At 40.9% G+C, this 25,532-nt stretch overlaps 1 protein-coding gene across 1 annotated transcript; it reads right to left on the bottom strand.

Moving 5' to 3' along the window:
* Positions 1-4,021: 4,021 nt before the first annotated feature.
* HADH (hydroxyacyl-CoA dehydrogenase) lies at positions 4,022-24,931 on the bottom strand. The gene is made up of 8 exons (XM_055704254.1): positions 24,758-24,931; positions 21,159-21,287; positions 19,512-19,669; positions 14,554-14,680; positions 10,765-10,854; positions 8,636-8,708; positions 5,546-5,662; positions 4,022-4,511 (listed from the first exon to the last, which is right to left on the bottom strand). Exons 1-8 carry the CDS (start codon positions 24,884-24,886, stop codon positions 4,393-4,395), a joined length of 942 nt encoding a protein of 313 aa, XP_055560229.1. The 5' UTR covers positions 24,887-24,931; the 3' UTR covers positions 4,022-4,392.
* Positions 24,932-25,532: the final 601 nt, after the last annotated feature.

The following is a 25,532-nucleotide window of genomic DNA, read 5'->3' on the forward strand; positions in this document are numbered from 1 at the left end:
AGAAACAGCATACCTCCTCGTGGCTGACGATACTCTTCTCCCCACCCACCCCCCCAGTAACAATGCAATCCTGTCACCTTTATGCTACTACACTGCACACCCCCAAAGGACTATCCTCAGGGACCTCAGACCTTAATACTGCACTGCAATTAAAGTATGCAGTAACACAACAGAGGTTGTTTGCTAGTACCTACATCCTCTAGCACCTACCTTTCTGACCACAGGAATGTGTTACATGGAGTTAGCTTACACCTAACTCGTTTGCAGACTTTACCAAAGCCTGGCACAAAGTCAGGAATACACAAGACCTTTTCACACCAAGACAAGCTTCTGGGCAGGCAAATCGGAATTACATCTTTTTCAGATACCCTTCTCTCTCTAATATCAAGTACAAATTTAACCAGCCAATCACATCTTGCTACACTTAACTTTATACAGCAATTTTCTTTTTTTTTTTCTTTATTCTCCAGCCTGATAAACATTCATTATTTTATACTAAGTGGATCTACAGAAGAGACCGATTGACAAACGTCAAAAGTTTCACAGATATCGGAAAATGTGATAAGAGCCTTATCCACAGAACAAACACTGGAAGAACAACCACCAAATGCAGCGTTAAGAAAACAAAACAAAACCCAAACTCTGAATCTCATTTCAAAGCAGCTACTATGCTTTTCAGAGGCCTGATTCACTGCTGGAGCACTGGGGTGGTTAGTATTGGATCTCATGGCTCTGAAGAGCTCACGCTAGATGCCGGAGTTAACTCCTGTCTTGTCAATAGCCTGCTGCTTTTAACAACTGGTTTTTGAAGGACATTTGCATTACCACCTCAAAACCCTTGGGTCAGATGGTTTAGGGGAAAAACAGAACTTGTCTAAGAAAGAAAAAAGATATTTTTTCCAAGTTGTATTATGCAGTTGCTCAGTCAACCCTTCTTCCTACTGTGTAAAATAAGGCATAGGTTCACAAAACTCCCATCTGGACAGAACTGGACTGTTCATTTCAAGGCAGCTACTCATTTCCAGGGGCTAAACTTCATCAACAGACAATCAACATACATTAAATTCTTTGGCAATACTGTTTTCCCAACTAAATTCCTACCAAGGCGATGTTCTGCAAGTCCCCACAGTGAAGGAAGGAGGAAGCAATGAAATCCACTTTCTATTCCAGATTCAAACCCATACTGCAAGTTGATATCCCTGCTGTCTAAGAAAATTGCAATAATATACTGGAAAAACTCAATGACTTGCGAACATAGATGCAGATTTAGAACTTCAGGACATCTGCATTCAACACACAGGCAGCTGTTACTACTGACCCACATACAAGCATTATCGTGCTCAGTGCCATTAATGAGGAATATTTCATTTGTTAGAACAAAGGTAAATTTTAACTTCCACACACTAAATACCTCTTCAGATCAAACTTTATTGCCACCTCTTGCACTTCATACTCCATAAGCCACTCATGCAGAGCATCCTCCTCCAGTCCAATTAAGATTCTTCTCTCAACTCTGTAAACTTTTCTGCACTCCCATCTTCTCCCCAGCTGCATCAGCAGCTAGGATGACCATAGATGGAGCACGTTTGGCAGCTGAAATGACCCAGATGCTGAATCTGGAGTCATCTTCCCAGCTGCAGTAGCTGGGCTCACATCCGACTCCTCAGCTGTTGGCTGTCAAGCTGCCCTCAAGCTGTGCCAAGTGTACATCTCAAAGCTTTGACTGAAGTGGGGCAAATGCTCTAAATCTCTGAGGCCTGCTGACAAAAAGGATAACAAAGACCAAAGGTTTTAAAAGTAGGCAGTGAGGGAAACCAAACACCCTTCCTCCTTTCTCTTCTGTCCATCATTTTTCCCCACAATCTCTTTTCCTGTATTAATAAAAACCCAGGAAGAGCTGACTCGTGAAAGCAGGTCTAATGTAGCATGTCCTAGTCTCAGGTACTGACTAGCAGGAGATTCCCCTTCACTTGTCAACATTACATGTAGTGGAAGGTGACTCATGGACCTCTGCCTCAAGTCACATGCATAGCAAGGGGCTGGGAAATCTTTATTGCAGGAAAGGTGAAGACAGACAATTCCTTTATTTCATTACTCATTCTTTAAGCCTCCTAGAAATCTTTAAACTCTCAAAGCTGCAGAAATTCTTGTACAAATCAGGAGTGACTATTTAGTATGCTACTTCTGACCAATTTAATCATGACCTTGGGACTGCTACACCCCAAGTAGATGGGATCAAGTAGATGTAGAAGGGACTTCTACATCCTCCATGCCTTCTCACTGAGGAGCAAAAGAAAAGGCTTACCTTGCTTCAATGGCCTCAGTCACTCGATTACCACTATGTGTTCTGATCTAGATGGAAGGGGGAGTATTTTAAGTTTTGGCCCTTTACCTCGTCTCTGCTTCTCCTGGCATAGCACTCCACATGCTGATAAAATAAACCACCCCTACCTGCTAGTAAAGTACCTCCACGTGGCCTATTTGCTACTGGGAAAAAGACAACTCTTCTGAAATAGCAAGCCAAACTTACAAATGCCCTCTTCAGGTTTCTTGTATAGATTATGTATACACATACTGTACCTGTTAGAGCTCCTGAAAGGAAACCGCTGTTTTCCAGAAAGTTTGTTTTTCTAAAATATCACATTTAACAGTGGAAAATATTTTTCACATTTAATAGTAAATAGCCTATGTCTTGCTCTAAACCTAAATGTTTCCAAATTAAAAATAAAGATGATCTTCCAAGTAAAGGCAGCAGCAGCATCAAGTTAATTCTGCCAAATGTTTCTGTAAAAAAGAAATCGCATTTTTAAGACACAAGAGTAATTCATGTTCCCATTTCTACTGAAAACGGTAGCCCTGAAGCTAACTTCACCCTGCAGCACTTAAAAATCACTAAGTTGCATAACAGGCACTAAAAACCTTCAAGTGAAACAGGCTTCAGATGCAAGAAGTTGACTGCATTTTAGGAAAACCAAATCAATTTAACAATATATTATTAGTAAAGTAAAGAGACTGTCTACAGTACCATTTCTTTCCTTTAACCTTCTTCTTTCAAGACAAGCAACTCAAACTGTAATTAGGAATCAGGATCCAATAACCCAATGATTTTTATTCTCTGAGATTTCTTGTGTGATCATGTGCAAGGAAATTAACAAGTGTGAGCCTCAGCTTCTTTATATGCAATCTGAATTAGATGGTGAGGAAGAGGGACTTAAGAGTTAAGTAATTGTTCGTAATTTCTTTAATTAAAAAAAAATATACATAAGCACTCAGTTTGCAGATCCAAAATACACAAAGCTACTACTCAGTTGAACTGGAACTCCAACCTCATGCCCACCTGCTCTGCAGAATTTGGAGAAAAGGCAGGCTTTACAACACTCCTGCCATGAACAAATTCAGGCTTTGCTGAGGCCCAAGGTAATAGTTGCAAAATTGAAGGTGACTCAGCCAGACATACCTATTTGTTTACAAAGCACTGACTCCAATTTCAATCCCCCAATTTACACAACTATAGTTGTGGTGGAGTGCGTAAAAATGACACTTAAAATGAACAGCCAGTAAATAAAGCCAATCTACAGGACTCTAGAAAGCATACGGAAGCTTTCACCAGCTTCCTAGCTTAGTTAATAAAAACCAAATCTATATATTAGGCCCTTCAGAATAGAAACCACCTCTTCCTTATGTTTCTACAACGCCTATCAAAAGCAGACCCGCAACCAGTAATTGAAAGTGCCAGAAAAATCCCAACACAAATCGTGAGTTCTGCTTTTAAATGGTGTATTGGGAACCTTCTGTCCAGATGACAGCCTGCCACTGTGCAATTTTTGTAATTTATTTTTTATTTTTACACAACATGACCCTCAAAAAATTGTTGTTTAAGGCACTGTAATTTACACCTACAGATTAGCACTGCACTTAAGAAAAATCCCAACAAAACAGCTGCCTTCGGTGGCTACATTTACCAGAGTGAAAAGAGACTGCCACCCAGTGGACCACAACCATGTACATCAACTGCAAGCCGTGACGTTCAACACAGAATTGAAAAATTTATTTTTAAGGAAGTGCAGTTATTTTTAGGATTTTCCCCGTTAATATAATAATGTTTCAAATACATAAATTCACTTGTCATTCTGTTCTGCACCTGAAAAATACACATTTGCATGAAGGCACTGTACATATAAAGCTTTTCAGAATTACAAGAAAAAAATAATCTACCAAATCAAGCTTTCACCAGAGAAACTGTTACCTAGTGCAATTACTCAGTTCAGAGGTGGGTTATGTTCTAAAAGCAGCTTCTGCCATCCTTGGGAAGGTTTAATCAGAATTCACCTGTAATATGTCAATGCTGAATAGCATATACAGATACTTCTAACACCTCTCGAGGTTCGAAGTTCATTTGTATTTGTAAAATCCTTCTCCAGTCTTCTTGCCTAGCTTTTTTTCTTCTACCAGTTTATTCAGGAGTGGGCTGGGTGCAAAAAGAGGATTGTTGGGCTCTAATGAATGCCATCCTGGTGGAAGAAGAGAAGTGGATGAATTAGTTACAGTTCTGTTTATATGCAAAGACAGTATTTTCCTAAGGAGATGCATATCTCTATTAAGAGGTCAGAAAACTGAAGCAGGTCAGGAACTGATTTTAGACTCCCTGAGATGCTTCAGTACAGCTTTAGAAAACACAGATCAGTACTGATGATTGTGAGCAAATCTAGCAATTAGTCTTCAGGCATAGTCTACTCTGAACACCTTATAATCCCATGACCGAAGAGTTTTGATACTTTAAAAAAATATTAAGGAGCACTTCTAAAATATAGTTAAGTAAAAGGAAATAAAACAAAGGCTATGCTGAAAAGAAATTAAAGTGCAAAGAAATTCCAATTTGAATTTCTACCTGTGAAAGACACGGTCAGTTAGAACAGTGTAACACTACTCCACAGTACTGGCTAAAAGCAAAAGAGGTTTCATTGAAGAAGTCATTTTGAAAGTGACATTCTGTCTCATAGAGTTTTTAAGCTGCTCATTCCAAATAACAGAACCATCAACAATTATGTCTTTTTGTTATTGTACTGACTTTCATCCACTTATCAACTGAAGTGAAAGGGAGACATTCTACTTGGATCTTTTAAGGTATTTACTGGGTTTCCTGTTAATTGAGAATGAAAACACGGCTAGCAGAAAAAGGAAAGGGAGGCTCAAAATTTGTTGCTTTTAAATCAGAATTCCTGCCCTCCAGTACATGTCTCTCTTCCCGCTGATTCTTTTTAGTTACATAAAGTTCCACTAATATTATTACTATTTTCCACTCAAACTTTATGAAGTCAGCAAAACCACCACTGCTCTGTCCCCACGTACATACAGTACAGGCATACAGTAGAAATGCTGTACTCATACAGCACTGAGCTGAATTCTTACTCCTTTCACTTCAACAGTTAAAAGGTTATGCTGTAAACATTCAGTTTACACTAATTAACAGTCAGATTTTCATTAGAACTTTCATCTACAATTTAGCTAAAAAGGGGGAAAGAAGAAGAAAATAAGCATGCAGTACCATCTATAATGTATTTACTGGTATCCAACCCAACATAGTCCAGCAGTTCAAATGGACCCATGGGATAGCCAGCCCCAAGCTTCATAGCAACATCAATATCTTCCTTTGATGCATCTCCTAGAGAAAAGATTGACAGTTTGATGAACAGAGAAGATACCGCATCTACTTGGCACCACTTATAAATAATTAACAAGGTGTTATTTCACCCCGGTGCAGCTCTTCACAGAAATGTCTGCAAGAACCACAAAAACTGGAGTCAGCATACACAAGCTGAATCTCTCACAAGAAAAAAAAAAAAAGCAAGCCCTGCAGGCCTGCTTTCCATTTTTCTAGCTTCCTCTTGCATTTCAATATAGATCACTATGCTATTGATGGAGCCACAGCTCTCAGTTTCAGCTTCATGAGATCAGCAGCAGCTTTTGAATGATGCACAGGACAGAGCTGCCCTTAGTCTACAACAGCCAGAAGGCAAATGGTACCCAGCTGATGGACAAGGCAGGCACTGGGAGTGGAGCAGTAGCAGCTGAGTAACATGCATAGTTACAGCAGCTTTCAGTAAAGGATATCCATCAGCATCAGAGATGGCAGATAGGAGTGACATGAAAAGGCTCCGCAGGTGCAGTTAAATTTGTGAATTCCTGATTTTTTTAAAAAAATAATGAACATTATCAGAAATTTGTTACTTCTGCTTCAGCCTGTGCCTATAAAAATACAAATCTTGCATTACCACATTGTCACAGTTAATGTTCACCTCATTCTTTTGCTGGGAATACATATTTTTATACTGTCATGAAAGCAGATGCACCACTACTGCTTATTTTTAATACTTATTTTGAGAAAGGTAGTGCACTTCTTTGCAGATCCTATAAAAAGGATGAAATTATACAAACCCCAGAGATACCTGTTAAGTAACCTCCATGCTCAATGTGTACAGCATTCAGAATGTCCAAAAACTTGGCACACATAGCCTATGTGATTCATACACCTAAGATCAGAGAATCTTAGAAATAAATTTTTAAAATCTCTTGTAAAGGCAACAACTTCCATGAAAGATCTGTATGAAGTAATATTTTTTATATAATTCCTTTTACTCTTTAAAAAAATAATTTTTTTTTAAATCATATTTTATTTCTCAGAAATGAACTGGGAAAATCAGCCTTACTTAATTCTAACAATTTCAGTTCCCCAGATTCAAACACATGTAAATCCTCAACTCATTTGAAGTTGATACAGATGCACATATTTCTTTTATCAACAGATTCGTCCCACTTCCTCAAGCTTGGGACTTGGCCACCTGACAGTACAGAGTTGCATTACAATGAAAAATACTAAAAGGGCAAACAAGGATTCATACTGCTAGGGACCCCTAGTTCATACTAGTCTTCCAGTATCACGCAGACTTCCACAGAAACCCGATTGACTGCTGGGGTTTTTTTCCACTAAAAATAGGGTAGTACAGACCACCATACATTAATATTTAATAATTAATATGCCCCTGTTTAAATCCGTGTTAATACACTAAAGGTATTTTGCCTATGCAAAAGCACCCATTTAACTCAAGGACATTTTGCATAAAGACAGACTCAAGGACTGACCCAATAAAATGGTATTTCAGTGCCTGGGGTTGCCAGGAAAGAGATGCAATTTCATACTAATGCGGATGACAATCTGGCTCAAGTGTCTCAAAGAATATGACAAAATTTTAACGTGATTCAATGGAAAATATGAATCAGAAGACAGGCTTTCAAAACATTAACCAGCTTTTTAAATAGATTTCATTAGAGTAAAAAAATCATAGATTAACCTAAAGTTTGGAAATATCATACTCTTGAACAAAACGCAAACAGAAATAAAGATTAAATCAAGCTATTGTTTTGCTTAGGCAGAAAACAGCCAATTTTAACAACCGCAGGTGACTGCCGCCTTCTACATTTAATTAAAAGTTCTATTGTCTCCTGAAATATGCATGATGACACATATCACTTAACAAAGGCACCTTTTACACACAGTGGAACACCCATACACTTTATTTAAAATTGTGACTTTTTCTAAGAGAATAATGCCCCCTTGCATCCATGCCTTTGCCTTTCAAGTCACTAAATTTGCTCTTTTCTCCCTTTGAGATGTAATTAGGTACATCTGTTGATAGATAAACAAGTAATGTTGGTTTATATTTTTTTCTAGAGATCAAACCATCCCTTCCATGTGCTATAAAAGAGATTTTTTAATATTTAAAGCATATTTGCTGGAGTCCTGATAATGGAGTGCTTTCATCTGTAAAAAAACAGTGATTTGAAAAACAAAATGTTTCAAATGACATTCTTAGTAGCATGGAGCTATGAGCAGAGCACTTGAAATAAAAGCAATTATACTCTGTAATTTCCTCTTTATCTACTACATTATTGGCTTGTTGCCTTTTCACAACAATTGTTAATTTGAAAAACGTAGCGGTTCTTTGGGAATTTGTGATTATTTCTATCTACTCTCAGTATCAACGTAAAAGAAAACAGCAGTGAGATGGGAGTTCCTAAAGAACCTATGTCTAAAAAGAGGACATAGAAGAGAAACAGGAGGTTTTATGGGGCAATAGTTGAGCCTGAATCACTTGTATGCCAGTATCATAGTATGACACAGAGCATTATACTACTTACCTCAGCTGAAAATTGGTGTTTTATTTCACAAGCCCAATATAAGGGAACTCAGGAGAATTTTGCTAATAGTCCCATTACGGGATTTTCAACCCCTTTCATTAACATCTCTTGGGATGGAGAGAGGGAGGTTCCCAATTATTTGGCAGAGGATATTTTTACAATGGCACTGCACTCACCTTGTCATCTCCAAACCAAAAACATTTTCCACCACCAGACATTTCCCACACAATTAACTAGTACCTTCCAACTCTGCATACATTTCAAAGTGAAGACAAGGTCTTTCCAACTACACACATTGGCTCATATTTGATGTTCAATATTCACTTCCAGCCTTTAAGGTCGGAAAGTTCTGTGGAAATCCCAAGGCTTTTCTGAAGGGATATAACATTTAGCAGTGTTATACGTCAACATTTCCTGAAGTCAATATCCCAACAAGTACCTCTCTCAAAAAGTCGAACAGCTTCCATCATATATGGCACCAAGAGACGGTTTACAATAAACCCTGGAGTATCCTATGAGAAGAAAAATAGGTATTCTAAATAAACATACTTTACCAGTACTACTCAAATGCTACAGGACAAACTAAGTGAAGACACTGAATCATCCATTTCTGGTACTCTGTAAACTGTATTTTTCATCTGATTTATTTGCCAGGTATTAAAACACATAAGATGAATTTCACAAACAAGGAATGGTGCACAAACGTTCATTATGACCAAGAACAATAAGACCGCTCCAAGCCCACTCAATCTTAAAAAAATTTAATGTGGTCAGCTGACAAATGCCTTTAGCGTAATTCTGCTGATACAATTTCCTGAAGGACATGAGACAAGCAGCTCTTCCCTAACAGTTTTTTTTCTGTGTTCAGTATTAGAAACATTTTTGGCTAACTACTCACTGGTATCATGGTTTAACGCCAGCCTGCATACTACACAGCCACTCACTCACTCCCCCAAATACCCTCAGAGAGATGGGGAAAAGAATTGGGGAAAGAGGTAAAGCTTGAGGGTTGAGGTGAGAACAATTTAATAATTGAAATAAAATGAGAAGAAAAATAATAACAACAGGGAGAGAGAAGGGAAGAGGAATAAAATCAAACAGGAAGGGAAAAAACCCCAAGTGATGCACAATAGAATTGCTCACTGATGCCCAGCCAGGCCCTGAGCAGAAAATCGGTAGGCTCCACCCAAGTCCCCCTGGTTTAGATACTGAGCATGACAGTTTTATGGTATGGAACATCCCTTTGGCTAGTTCGGGTCAACTCTCCTGGCTGCGTCCCCTCCCAACTTCATGTGTCCCTCCAGCCCTCTGGCTGGCAGGGCCTAAGAAATGGAGAAGTCCTTCACTTAGTATAAACATTACTTGGCAACAACTAAAAACATCAGTGTGCTATCAACATTGTTCTCATACTAAATCCAAAACACAGCACTGCACCAGCTTCTATCCCAGCTGAAATCAGGACAACTGGTAAGCCATGCTTTTGAAAGTCAGGATCACTTCAATAGCAAACACCAATATTATCAACGAAAAGATAAAGATACATCCTGTCAGAAGAAGATAAACTGAAACAGAACTTCTTTTACACAAACTTTAATCAGAATCAAAAATACAAAGAGAAAGAGCTTTGCAAATACAGTATTATTTTGTATACTACTACTGTTGCTTATGTTTATTGTTCATTCCATTTTATCTCAGTATTTAATGCAGAGAATTCCAAGCAACTTTTCTTCTACAAAGTGGAATTAAAAAAAAAAAGGAGGGACGGGGTGGGAGGTTCAGTCATGGAGACTGCATTATGCTCTACCCAAGCTAATTTATAACAATAATTCATCATACACTCTGCATATTACATACTACAAAACCGTGACAGAACCAGAAAAAAGTCAACCAAGGCCTCAGAGCAATTTAGCAGAACAGACAGAATATGAGTCCAGCATTCAGACACTGAATTACTGGCAACTACCAGATTGCAGGGCCTTCTTTTTATGACCAAGTATCTCCTGGGGGCTGTAAAACTCAAGGCCATAGCTTGCATAAAGTTATCCAGACCACAACTTAGACTAATTTGGAAAAAGTGTGCTTAGAAAGTAGGGTGTCTCTCTAGAGAAAAAAACCAAAGCGGCAAAGCAATGAAGATTAATGTGGGTCTAGCTACCACAGTCTCAAGAAAAACTTGCAATGAGCACACACCATGAAGGATTCTTGCAACTGCCTTATAGTACAAGAGGTAGCAGTCTTGTCTCTAGCACAGCTAAAGATGAGCTCCTGCTTAAGCTCTCCAGTCCAGGCTTCTGCAGGACTGGAAAAGAAAAACCAAAAATTGTAAACTCTGATACTTATGTGTTTTGCTGCTCTAGAGAAGATGTCTAGAGTCACTCTACTTTGAGGAATTTGTGGTAAATGTGGGTGCTTTCTTTGTCAAAATGCTTTTAATAGGGAAGAGAAACTGGACAAAAAGCACCCTGGAAGTTCTTGAAGTACTCTTTCACCTACTAAAACCTACCATCTTAAAATTAACAGGTTTGAAGAACAGACCTTCTGAACACTATACAATCAAAACGCACTCACCTTACAACTGACAGGACTCTTTCCTACTGCTTTACTGAAATCCACAAGTGATTCAAAGGTCTTTTGACTGGTCATTGGAGTCTTGATGACCTGGGCAGAGGGAAGGTAGGGAGAGCGTAAGCACGTTTATGATCAGAATGTCTCTCATTTCCCAGTACAGCAACGAATAAACTATAATCTGGAACACCATTCCAGAAATTCAAAAAACACTTGTTTTGCAAAAAATAATTTCAGTGGATATATTTGTAACAGAAACAAAAATCTGTTTTAAAGATAGATACAGCATTTTGCACATTTGTAAAGTACGTGTTTCTTCAAGACGCTTTCCCACTCAGGCAGTATGGATGTAAAAGGGACCATCCTTTGGAATCACATTTAGAGAATACAGTATAACTAAACAACTTTAAAACCTTCATAGTCTCTGTTGCCTTGGAAAACACCATGGCATCACTCTAGAGAACCGTATTAACAGACATAGTTCCTGATATAAAGGGTTGTAATACCTACCATGTGCCCAATGTAAACACAACACAGACATTTAATTCTAAAGAAAATTTAAAATCTATCTCGAAAATCTGTAACAGCTTCGTAGCTTTTGAGTAGTATATTTCCATGGTGATTTTCTTCACAACTGAGTCTTTTGTTACATGTATTTTCTATACTTCATTGCAGTTCAGATGCATTGTCATTTATTAGAAACCTACCCCCACCCCCCCAAGAAAAAAAAAAAAAAAAGAAAAGAAGAAAAATAGACTTGCAGAAGCTCAGCTGGTGGTGATACTTGTATTGAAACTGACCTCTATGTGCAGTAACTGAAAACTGATATACATAAGCAGTTAAGACTGACCTCCTCGTTCATACTATTAAGTCACACAGAAATTTCCCCCCATCATAATAATCGATGTAAGGCCAACACAAAAAAACCACTGCTCAGGCTGAGGAAAAGGCTTGTTTCTCAGCAGAAAAAATAGTGTTCTTTGATATTGGATAAAAATATCTGAGATACTTACATAAGACTGCAACAGTTTCAAGAACGAGTTTTTAATATACATTTCAGAATTCTGAAACATTACCACAAGCCTTTTTGATAATTAGAGAAGGAAATTCCCTCAAAGCTATGTGCTTCTGAGCCTGACATCAACAATCTATGAAAAGAGCAGATAAGACTCAAAGGCACTGCAGATTTGTGACCCATAAAGGACAGTCTCAATGGCAGATGACTGGCAATTTCAGTGAGATATCTCATACTTTTGGCAATTCTCTTGATTTTCCCAATTATTTTGAATGGAAACATCTGTTTTACATAGAAAATGTTGTGCTACAGTGACTGTCAATGCCAGCCCTGATTTACAGCATAGATCTGAAACAAAAGCAAAGCTTTAAGAAGTGTGTTTATTTACTAATATTTCCACCTTTCAGGATCATAGAATCATAGCATCATTTAGCTTGGAAATAGCTTTGAGATCATCAAGTACAACCACTAACCCAGGACTACCAAGTCCATCACTAAAACATGTCCCTAAGCACCACATCTACACAATTTTTAAACATCTCCAGGGATGGTGATTCCACCACCTCCCTGTGCAGCCTGTTCCAATGCTCGACCACCCCTTCTAGGAAGAAATTTTTCCTAATATCCAATCTAAATCTCCCCTGGCGTAACTTGGAGACTGTTTCCTCTTGTCCCAGATAACAAGCGACAGAATGAGACCTATCCCCACCCGCCTACAACCTCCTTTCAGATGGCTGTAGAGAGCAGTAAGATTCCCCCACCCCAAGTCTCCTCTTCTCCAGACTAAACACCCCCAGTTCCCTCAGCTGCTCCTCGTAAGTCTTGTTCTCCAGACCCTTCAGCAGCTTCATCGCCCTTCTCTGGACATGCTGCAGCACCTCTACATCCCTCTTGCCGTGAGGGGCCCAAAACTGAACACAGGATTCAAGGTGCAGCCTCACCAGTGCCGACTACAAAGGTACAATCACTTCCCCTATCCTGCTGGCCACCCTGTTTTGGATACAAGCCAGGATGCTGTTGGCCTCCTTGGCCACCTGGGCACACTGCTGGCTCATGTTCAGCCGGCTGTCAGCCAGCACCCCCAGGTCCTTTTCCCCCAGGCAGCTTTCCAGCCGCTCTGCCCCAGGCCCAAGCCTGTAGCGCTGTGTGGGGTTGGTGTGACCCAAGTGCAGGACCCGGCACTTCTCCTCATTGAACCTCATACAACTGGCCTCGGCCCACTAAAAGCACAGCTTCTGTGGTTTATTCTTCAAATAGTACTCATCAACTGCAATGGCTCTGGGGAAGGACATTCATAAGTCAGGTGAAGAAACCCACAAATTAAAAAGACTAACCACAGCAATCAGACAGGGAATGTTCTGTTTTGTTTTTTAGAAATAATAGATACTTGTAGTATTTTTCAAATCTCACAGAGGCATAGCTTAGATTTCTAAAGACTATGATTTGTTTCAGCCTTGAGATAAGGCATAAAACATTTCATCCACAGAAATAAATTACTGCCAACAAGTGGTTCTTAGCACAGAAATCAATAAAGCCTATGTTAGCCTAAGGAATTATGCTGAAGTTTTCTGTTATCTCTGACAACACCTATAAAATTCCTCCCTCCTCTTCTTACATTTTGCCAGAGCATTTAGTCACAATATACAGGATGCAATATTAAACTAAAAAAATAAAAAATCCACATGGGTACAGAGGTTAGTGAGAGAGAATTTGCAAGTGTCCAAGTTTGCATCAGTCAACCATGTTCTGAATCAAAAAACCCAAAAGATTCAAATATTTAAAAAGGGGAGGAAGACAATGATACATTCAAAGACAGAGAGCAAGCAATTGCAGAATATATATTTTACTGGGAAACAAGCAAAAAATCTAAAGTGAACCTCAGGATTCAAGAGGCAGGCACAACATATTTGAAGTGCTTGTCACCAAAGCAATACCAGAACTAATCACTCATGGGACAGAGGAAAAAGTTTGAAAGCATTTACAGGTACAAAGTACGTGAAATTTTGAGGAAGAATGGCCAAAATGCAAAGTTTATTTTCATTATTCAAAAGTTTATAAGTTCTAGCTTATCAAGGTCAGCCATAACAAGGGAAGGTGAGAAAAAAAAAAAAGAGAAGAGAGACCTGTCATTTTTCCTGCAATGTGACCTTTACTTTGGAGGCTCAGATAAACCCTTGTATCAGATTACTTCTTATTCTGCTCTGCACTGCAGCATTACTATAAACCACGTGACATAGCCAAAGAGAGTGCGTTTAGAAAAGATGTCTGAAGAGTTAAGTAAAAACTTGTTTATACTTCCTTAAAGGCTGGGAAATACTGTAATACTTCCAAACAAATAATCTGCAACACTGAAACAAACATTGAAACAACTGTGACTTTTTTTCAAAAGTCACAAGGCAGTAAAATTTCATCTCACATCATTTTCTATTGATTTCTACACTGGTAACAATCAAATTCTTCTGTCAGTCATTAGATGATTTTGTTTAAGCTGTCGGTAGTTCTTATTAACGAGCTTGCCTGCATGCCTGAAATGATCACTATAAACAGCACCTCTGTTGGCAGTTTGGTGGAAGCTTCAGAGCCTAGTGACCAAAGGAGTTACCTCTGACTCTTCAACCCGCCCCTCAACAGAGATTGCACCACCCTCTTGTCACTAGAGGCAGCTTATTCTGTATCAGAAAAGCAAACTGAGATCTACTCTTTCATCTAATCAAATTCTCAGCGATGACAACTGTGCTGTTGTGCTACAGTGCTTATTATTGTGATAAGACACTTACCTCCACAAGCTTCATCATAGGCACAGGATTGAAGAAATGGAGACCACCAAATCGGTCCTGCCTGGTGGTTGAGTTAGCCAACTGCGTGATTTGCAAGGACGAAGTGTTGCTTGCAAATATCGTATGCCTGGGAAAAAAGAAACATATGGATTACATAAATGACAGCTATTTTTCTGACAGTAGGAGACTGGTGCACTAAATGTAAATAGATACCCATTGGCTAACCATCCACAGAGTTCTCAGAAACATCCCTGCAGGTTATCACGGTACTTTTGCTGAGGTGTAAATGCAGCAATGATGAAATAACCACTGGAAGGGCTGTGTGAGTTTCTGACCCTGTAGGCAGTCAGTATGTTGAATACTTACATTAGGTGATGGAAAAAAAAGACTCTGTAAGTAGAAAATCTGCGTAAACTCTCCAAGACTATTCCAGGTAATTCCTTCAGCAATCCTGGAAACCTAACAGTATTTTGCATTGTTAATCATTTACACATCTATGGAAACCCAATCATTTGCCACATCAAAAATACACTTTGAAGCCTTAATAAAAATTTGCAATCTTTTTTTTTTTTTTTTAATAACGATCAATGGTGATAAGCAAACCTATCAAAGACCAAAGAGCTGATGGAATAACCAAAGAAAAGATAAAAACTGCCATGCATAGAAAATTGCAAAGGACACACAAAATCACAAGAATTTTAAGACATATATGAAGTCCTTTTCCAGACATAAACTAGATTTACTAATCACAATTCATAATGATTTGGTTGTGGGTCTTTTTTCCAGAAATATCTCAAAACCTCAACAGCCCTGCTGTACTGACATCACACTGAAAACTTACAGAAACGGCTTTTTCTTCAAACCACAAAAATCAGAAACTGAATTAGAGATTAAGCCCTATCTTCCATTCTGTGCTGTATCCTGCTGACTTTTCAAAAAGTTATCCCACTGAACTCATCAAATGTTAATCTAGATAGATATTTTGCTTACATTTAGCTAAGACATCACTAAGCTTTGCAACAGAGCTTTCAGAAGAGTTATGTTCAAGTCATGGGGATATCTTATAGTGGCATTAAAACATTTGGGGATAAAAGACCCCACACTGATTTCCATTTTTTATTACGCTTTCTCAGTTTTTCACAATTTGTTATGGAGAAAGAAATAAAAAAATCATTAAAATTCCTATTTACATTTCTTACACACATTATTTTATTTTCCCACCAAAAAGTGGGCCTTATATTGTTCTGAGGTGAGGTACTAAAAAAAGTATTCTACATTTCATAGCTTTGACTCTGGAAGGACAATGCATACAAAAGACACTTATCTTCACCGAAAATCTGCCACTGTATACAAAGAATTCAAATAGCCACATAAAAAATAAGCACATTGATTTGTGAGATGTAAACATTGCTAGGTTTATATCTGTTCTGAGATTTTATCTCAGCATCACTTCTGTGGGTGAATACTGTAGCCTCACACAACATAAAGCCTCGGGGAAAAAAAAGCATTAAATTTGTATTGTGTACAAGGGCATTTTATTTACATTTACTGCTCTGACCAATCAATTGATTTAAATTGAGTTTAAAATAGAATTTATATGCCTCTGTGACTTAGAATTACATAATCCATGCTTCAGGTGACAGCAGAGTTGGAAGCTTTTGAAAGCAACAGTACTAGCGAAGCCCTAGTGATGGTTTTCCAGGCAACGATGTGCTTTCCCTTAGAGCCATCTAGTGGGTCAGGAGAAGACATTAAAACCGGAGCCCAAACCGAACTGACTCCTCTGTTCAGCTCTATCGCACCATGAATGCTGAAGAACACTCTTTTTGTAACAGTTGTGTAACACACTGGTTCTAACATAGTGGACAGCTGAAGACCACCGGCCAGTTCCTAGCCAAGTTTCCACATCTAAAGATAAATCCAAGAGATATTGACAGGCACTCCTATCACCCAGAAACAAACAGAAAGCAAGCAGGCAAGGGCTCTTAGAAGTGGATTCCCAAAAATTCTTTTCTCATGTTCATTATGATCCTGTTTGGAAAAGTGCTGCAGTGTTTAAACGCTTAAAAGCCACAAAGAATGTGGGGATATTCTACAAAAACCCTAGCCTGACCTTTTCAAAATGGCAACGTGAGACTGATTCAAGTTAAGAAAACTAACACAAAACTGAAGAGTGGGTAGCAGCGCTTTATCACCTGCTCTGAAGATGACCATGTAACACAGTAATGATTACCATATTAGAAAGATGAGTATAAAACTGAGAGGAATATAACAGACACAAGCATTTTGCAAAGCTCTAAGGTAATGAACCAGTACGCTCTCGACTGATGGCATCCAAGAAACAGCACTCACCATCTCACCTGGACAGTTACCCACATGAGGAATACCCTGAGTTCCCAGTGCTCTCTGAGGCTGCCAGACTCTCTTGGCTCATTACATTTTCTCTTAAAACTTTACAGAAACTCACCCCACACCCCCAAATAAAACTTCTCTCAATAAAGAACAGCTTTCTCACTCCCCTCCATTTACAGATCCACTTTCAGAGGAATTACAGTTCTTTTATAGATAAAAAGGAAGAGGAATTAAGTTCATTATATTTTGTGGGTTTAATGCAATGCTTCTACTTGTGTGCTGTCCCCAGACTTATCTTCATGGAAGAGGTCATCATAGCACAAAAATGGGAGATGAACATGTAGCTGTTGCAGCTGAGGAAACATGAGACATGGGATACAGTACAAAAGAAGAAAAATGCAAGGTTTCACAGAGCTTATGTTCCAAAAGCATAATTTGTTACCTTGTCTGAGAAACTATAATACAGAGCCGCTTTAGTTTTGATCAGCTATCAGCTAACCCCACAGCACGTCCCGAGACTTGAATTAAGACAAGCCCTCCCTCCTGAGAAGCCTGGTCTTTCGTGATCTCTGCCTGTAACATACACCTCACAGTGCCATCAACATCCAAGGCCCCACAGAAGCAAAGCTTCTCCCAAGACTCAAAGCTATCTTTAAACAGATCTTGCTTTTGTTACCAATCAATCACAAGTCCAGCACCCCCATAAAGGTGATGCATCAGTTAGTCCATATATTAGTTTTAGAATTTTAGCAAAGGCTATAGGATGCCTGCACTGACAGGGAGAGCTTTCCATTCCACTGCAGTGCCACGCAGGATGAATAAAGCTTCCTTCTAATGCACAGAAAAACACCCACTAGTCTTCTCCGCCCTTTCCCCATGCTAGTCACTATCTGCAACTCTATACTCCTCAGGCAATTACAAGTTACTCTGTATATCTAATAGCTACTACTTTAAACACTTGGCTACTAAGTTTCACTATTTTACTTGATTGTCCTTTTCATCCAGACTTTCCACGCTGCAGCCCATGCTCCTCAGCATTCACTTCCCTTTTCTTTATCCTACATGTAAGATTAACACGTATGTTTATAATTCTTTATCATAAATGTAATTTTTCTTTATCCTTTTCTTTATCCTACACGTAAGATAAACATGTATGTTTATAATTTCCAATTCTCCTCTTAAAAAGGAAGACTTCTTATCTAATGTCATTTTTCCCAACCCTGTAAAATCATGCCTTTTCCTACAGGAAGGAGCATATCTGAACAACTCCCAGTATCTTTTAACACTCTGTAATGTACAATTCAACGTTTCAAGGCAGCTATGCTTATAAACACCTCAGTCTCACAAAAAAAAGCCTCAGATATTCCAAAAATGTATATTATTAAGTAAGGCTCCAAGTCCCTGTGCCCACTTTTCCTTCTGACTAGTTCTATACAGTTCACCATTTAGTACACTCTAATTTGCTCATCAGCTTTCTCTGCTGAATATGGACAAAGACTCGGGCAACCAATGGTTTCTTTTCACAGAAAAAGTACAATCTAATCATGACAAGGTACCCTGATAATTGCTGAAGGCAGCTAATTACTTTTGTCTGTCAGACTAAGGTAATGGCAAGTTATCCTGTGCTCGGTGCACAGCTGTTTGTTGTCATCTATTATTTTCAGAAGTACCAGGTAGTTTTGATTATCGACCATATGAGACAGCCCCAAAATCTCCCCAGGCTGAAGTCAACTAATGACAACATCTTCTCTCCCTTGACAGACTCAGGCTGCAGCTTGCCTAGTTCTTTAGTTAGTCTAGAAACCTCCTAGCCAATACCCCCAGACTTAGCTGTACTAGTTACCACCTCAACCTGCAAGCAGTCAAGGTCTTGGGAGCCTGAGTCATCTACTACAAGGATCAAGCTTCTGAGATGGCATGCTGAGCTTAACAGCATTTTTGGGTTTGGATACAATCCAACAGCAACTGCCAACAGTTATTAAATGTAGTTCCAAAGACAGTTCCAGGGACTGTAAGTAACTGAGTGCATGTTAACGAGTCATTTACACTTTTATCTCACACACAATAACTAGCAATGAACTATTTCCAAACTCTTGTAATACAAAGTAAACTTAGTTCACTTAAGCCGCTGTTGAGCTGACTGTGACTTACAGCTAAGAGGCTGGGACTTCTCAAAACTTGTTCATGCCAGGTGCACTGAAGACAAATATTTTATCATCCCAACTCTGTATGAAAATATGGGAACATGTACATTAACTATACCCTGTGTGTATCAGTGCAAGCTTATTCTACTGTTGCACACTTACATCTGGATTTAGATTTGCACTTGCAGATGGACAAACTTTATGACTAAACATACCAGGAACCACATCAAATGAAGCAATGCAACAAGTAAATAAACTTGGTGAACACATCTGAAAGTGTATGAAACATATGCACCTAGCACAACTATTCCATACTACATGACAGTCCAGAGTTGGCCTAAGGGAGAAAAAATCCTGTTGTTAAAAAAAGCAGCTAAGGAAATACAGAACTAACAGTGTAACAATAAAAGTAGAAGATACAAAGGTCTAAGTTTCAAAGTGTAACAGGAAAAATATACATACTCTGGAGCAAACTTATCCAGCCTCCTGAAGAGTTCATTTTTAATTTTCTCATTCTCCACAATGGCTTCTATCACCAGATCCGTGCTGTGGACCACTGCTACTGCATCTGTGCTTGTTGTGAGGTTCTTCAACGTCTTCTCAATGAACTCGGCACCAGCCTGAAACATTTCCAAGAAGCTGCAATGTCTATTTACAGTGATTTAATTTATTTTTACATTAAAATCTCCTTATGTGCTCTGAAGTGTTTTTGAGCCCTCAGAAATTCAGGCAATCTGCCACATTTGCAAATGAGTGAGAAAGGTCTACTAAGCACGTGCAGATACCATGCTTTCACTGACAAAATTTTTCTACCCAATCAAATCTGCTTTGGAGCAAATAGGAGACCTTTGAATTCATTCTTTCAGGAAGAGTATTTGCTTTAGTCCAACCTTCAGCATAAGAGCCTTAGTGAACAACTAAGTCAACGAGTAGTTTCTGAGACAACCTGGACCTGCCTTCCATAAAGAGGAACTTTTCCAATTTCAAACCTTTCCATTGTTTTTATTCAGCAGTTATCTGGTTTCACTCCTACGAACAGGTATGCACTAGTTTGTGAATACTTCAGGAAATGAAATGGCCTACACTCACTATAGCCTCAGTACAAACGTGGGGAAAAAGCACTCTTGTTTTCTGCCTAGTAAATCTGCCAATCACTGACATAGTTTGTGAGGACAGAAATCAAACAGAACTGCAAGACTTTGAACCAAGGGTAAATGGAGATGTAGTACAGGTAAAAACATACCTGCATGCCAGAATATAACGTATTATATATAAAATACAAGCATCATGTGGACAATTTTCTTTTGGATTAAAAGACCCCATAATTATGCATGTAAGATATTGTTATCCTGGAATTATTATAATTTTTCTTCTGTACTCCCTCATGCAGATAAGCCCTTTTCCATTTCCTTTGTCTGCTGCATCACTCATGCTGATAATCACCAATACCAGCGTATATTACACATGTAGTAAGTGTAAAAAGAATTGAATCTGCTGTGGCATTTAGAGAAACAAGCATAGCAACAATTAACTCTTAGGATATAAACTTAGATGCATCAGCTGCTCCAGAGTGACTTGCTGTTTGTAAGTATTACTTAGTAGCATAAATACAAAGTATCTCATACATCTAATTCACGTTACCCCAGGGTAGTTAAACTTGCACTCTCTATTTCCTTTGCTACAACCCTGTGCCCAGGTCTTGGGGCAGGGGGAAGATTCCTTGCTAAGGTATTAAGATAATTTTTTTGCTTTGCTTTTGAACAAAATTGGTGCATTCCCATGTAAGCGCTCAAGACAGCTTGCTATTAAGTTAGGATGAATACTTTTGCACCATTTCACATTTAGCATCTGTTCTAAAAGGCCATCAAGTTGTTTTAAATCTTCATCTCAAGGCTGAAGCCTACAAAGGAAAGAAATCATGGTAAGACATCTTCCAACCTCCCTGAATCAAAAAAAGAAAATCCAAGTTCTTCAGCACACAGTAAAAAGTTTTCTTTTTACATGCCTTTTAACATGCTCTATAATGCATAACTGTAAACAATATCAGAACTTCAGTACAGTAATCTTTATTCTCTTAAGTTTTCCTAGAGGAATAAAGAAGATGTCAACCTCAGGCTTATCTGCAAACTTCTTCTTTGTCACTCTCTTCAAACTCTCTTCAATTCCTCTTGTAGACTTTTTAAGGATTTCATCTGACTGGTCTACTAACACCACAGTGTGACCACTAGCTGCTGCAACCTGGAAGTTTAAAAAAACAAAACAGAATCAACATGAATATCATAAAACAACCAACCATATCAGTTTTTGTTGAGGCAGACAATACACTAGGCAATGAATTAGAAAAAGAGAGCTAAAGAACACTGAATAGAGGCTTGTGCACTTTACTAGAAAAATCACAAAAACCTGCAGACAGTTTGGGTGGAGGGGAAAGGATAAAGGTCTCAAACAACTTGAGTGAAAAGGAAGAACAAATCCATTTTTCCCCTGTGCTGTCTGCAGAATGCTACCTGCACCTGGAGGCTGCTGAATTCTGTGGCTATGGCTAAAGAACAAATGGCTGCCTCAAAAAGAGCAATTGGCTTAGCTGTGATCCTTGGATCTTGTAAGGAAAAAGGGCTGTGGAGACCAAAACGGGAATGCTGGCAGGGTGAGCAGGTGGCATAAGGGATGGCTAACCCTGGGTTCCCCAGACACAGCACAGCACAACTCTGCTGTTAGGCCATGAGCACATCCCTGCAACAACAGGAAGGTGACAGTGAAGCTGGGAGTAGCAGTGAAACGTTGGCTGCTCCAGGACACTGCACACACCTGAATGGCCCACTTATGTATGGCTCCTTACAATGTACCCAGTACAAACACTGGCTCAGCTACAGACAGCACTGTTGGTTTGGTTTTTTGGTCAGTATTTGATCAACTTCAAAAATACAATGTCACTTTCTCACATTGCAACAGCCTGTTAAAAATCAGCTTTTGATTATTTTTTACTTCACTGTTCATTAATTTATGTTTCTCTTGCTAGTTAGCAACAACCTATCTTCATTTTCAGAATTCTTGAACTACTATATTGAGTTGTGATGTAATAATTGTGGAAAACAGATGTTAAAACATGGTTGCACCAATGGTTTTAAAGTCACACAACTCAGGAGCTTCACTTCTGCAAACTTTTACATACAACCTTGCACCTGGACACTAAAGTTCCTCCTGCGCCCACAAGACCTAATCTAACAGAGACAGCTGAAATGAAAAATAGAGACATCTCCTGAAGAAAAGCATGGTGCTGTTCTCATGTAAGCTGCCTCACTCATCCAGCAAATAAAGAAATGCGAGACTGTCTCTGGGCAGCAGCAGTATAGCTTTAACAAGGTGTCAGTCTGCAGCTGGACATTTATTTATCCATCTTTTTTTTATTATTATTTTCACTAAGGCCATTTCATAAAAACAACTGAATCATACAATGCAAGCTTGGACTTGCATTCCCAATCTGTTGCTGTTAATTTGCAATGGTAAAGCAAGACCCTCTACTCTTCAGAAGAAAAAAATCGATACCAAGCACATGTGTAACAGATGCTTCACTGATTACCCATTTATGATTACACCATCACTGACCAGGTGGCAAAAAATCCTAGAAAAATTAGTATTTCCCTTTTCCCACCTCATTTTTACCATATTTACAGGGACAGGAAAGAAAAAAAATGGCAATAGGTCATACTATCTCCTTGCAATTCAAACACATGGTTGCTCAGACTCTACTATCCAACAATCTTAAGAATACTAAATAAGAAACACAAGAATACTGGAGAGTCAGATAATGCTTTTCTCATACAGAAGTGCTTTCCACATGGCAGAATCAGAAATTATGTATGGCTCTAGGCCATACATTTTAGCAGAGGTTAGCTTCTCCTGACAGTATGAGAAAGCACAGGAAAAGGAGAGAGAATTTCTTAAGTGTTCTAAAAGGGAGGACAAGCTTTATTAATAGGGTACAGAGGAGACCCCACTCAGTGTTGTGATCAACTTTGAGATAATTTTGGACTGATAAATCGGAGGCAGATGGTCAGCAAAACCATCCTTGGTCCTTAACAGTGGTGGAAGAATGCAACCCATGTTACTGCCAAATACCAGACATGTCTCTCTTGACAAGCTGCTGTCTGAAAACGTGCGGTCTAAAAGAATATGCAGATCAGTTCTTTCCCTGCAGAAGTATAACCTTTGCATAGTGTGCACCTTCCTCAAATATGTGAACAACTTTCTTCAAAGTTGTTCTTTGATAGTGCCTTCCATGGAAACCTCAAGCTGTAGTATCAAGGTACAGAGGAGTGGTTTTACCAGACAAGTTAATAAAAAACTAGCTAGTTCCTTGGGAAAAAGAGTATCTCCTGTATTCCTCCTGCTAGAGATTTGCCAGGAGTGTGAGGAATCTTCAGTTCTGAGAAGAAAACCCATTCATTTATTAAAATGGAGAATTGCCATTTACAAACTCCAACCTCACCGTCAGTTTCTGCTTTCGGATGCCTGCATACTGCAATTACTCTTCATGAAGTTTGTGAACTACCTTGGTATCTTCAGCAGCAGGCTCTTCCTGTGATTTAAATAAATATCTAAATCTTAAATCACTAACAGAGCTATTCAATATTCTGTCCCAAAGCTATCAAGTTAAAGATGAACTTGAAAGCCAAAGGCCTGAGATTAAACACTGGGAAGATAAGTCCTATTTAAATATTAACCACTTCATGATTCTGCAGATGACTGACAGCTGAACGGTCATTTTAGCTGCTGCGTTATACTTTAACAACTTGTAGAACGTCACTTGGTCTGCTCCCTTGGCAAGTTAGAAGAAAAAGCTTCTTTCTCAGACCAGTGTTTTCCTGGTTTATGAATAGCCCACACATTGCCTTAAGAACCACCTTGAACGACTTACAACGTTGGCCTCGGTTGTTCCTGCCCAACCCGTCCGACCTGAAGGCGGCCCGTGTGGATTAGCAAGAGAACAACGAGTTTGGAAGCTGAGCGGCGGGGCGCAGCAGCGCTTCCTGCTCCTCTACAACGCAGCCAGCGCCCGCCGAGGCCCCGCCACGGCGGCGGAGGGGCGCGCCCCCCCCTCCCCCCCGAGCTGCCGCGGAGGCCCCGGCGCTGCCCCCGCCCCGCCCGGCCCGGCCCGCCGCGGCCCTCAGGCGCTGCCCAGCGCTCGCCCCCCCGGCTGCTCCTCACGCAACCGGCGGGCCGCAACGCACAGCGCACGGTAACCTGAACGCACACAACGGCGTCTTCGGAGAAGCCTGTGGGGTTTTTTTTTGTAACGTAGCTCCCGCCCCGCAGCTCGGAGAGCGTACCCGAGCGGCGGCCCGCCCCGCGGGGGCTGGCCAGGCCGTGAGGCGCCCCCGGGGAGCCGGCGCGGAGGCCGCCCGGGGCGCCCCGCCCGCGCCCCCCGCCCAGGGCAGCGCGCAGCGCCAAGGCGCAGCCGGCCCGCAGCGGAAAGCGAGGCGGGCCGGGGGCGTGAGGGGGGCCGGCTGGAGCCGGGGCTGCTCCTGGCGCCTCAGGCCGGGAAGGGCACGAAGGGCGGCCCCTGCCGGCGCGGCCCGACCCCCGCCTCAGGCGACCGGCCCCGGCGGAGAGGCTGAAGGGACCCTCCCTCCCGCCGCACGCGCCCGGTAACGGCCGCCATGGCGCCACCGCCCCCTGACCCCGCCGCGCTGCCGGGCCGGGCTCACCTGGGCGATGCCGGCGCCCATGAGGCCGCCGCCGATGACCGTCACGTGCTTGACGACCAGCTTCTTGGCGGCCGCCGTGGCGGCGGCGGCGGAGGCGGCGCGCACGAACTGGCGGGTGGCGAAGGCCATGGCGAAGGCGCGCGGCGGGGAGCGGGAGCGCGAGGGCGGCGGCGGGGCCGGGCCGGGCCGGGCGGGGCGGAGCGGGGCCGGGCCGGGCGGGGCGGGGCCGCGCTCCGCCCCGGGGTCCGCCCCCGCCGCGCGCCGCCGGTGCTCCGCCCTCGCTGCTGCTCGCCCCTCAGAGGAGCCGGGGCAGTGCGGCGGCCCCGCCAGGCTAGCAGCACCGCGGGCTGGCGCCTGGCTGCTCTCACGGCCGCCCTTGGCGGCGGCGGTCACCGCACGGCCCGCCCCGTTTCTGCCGCCGCAGCTTGTTTTCTCCGCCCCAGAAGCGCTCCGTGAGCCGAGTGCTTCCAAAGTAGAAGGGGTTTTCATTTTCAGGCTGGCACAAACTATGAAACACACAAATAAACAAACGAAATAAAATCCTTCCTTTATAAACGCTAACGGCTGAACCACACCAGGTGCAAAGCGCAATAATTTTCCATGCAATTCCTCCTCTCCCGCCAGGACGCCCAGCACCTCCAGCCGCCAAGCAGGGCAGTTATGGCATGTTCCACCTGGGACACCATCGGGGGTGAACGTTAAGCAACCTCCTAATGTAGAGGATTCTCCTTTTGGAGTCTGAAGAAAACGAGTATCCTCGTATCTCTGCACTTTG

This window comes from Falco cherrug, chromosome 1, assembly GCF_023634085.1.
Source record: "Falco cherrug isolate bFalChe1 chromosome 1, bFalChe1.pri, whole genome shotgun sequence".
Taxonomy (NCBI): Eukaryota; Metazoa; Chordata; class Aves; order Falconiformes; family Falconidae; genus Falco; species Falco cherrug.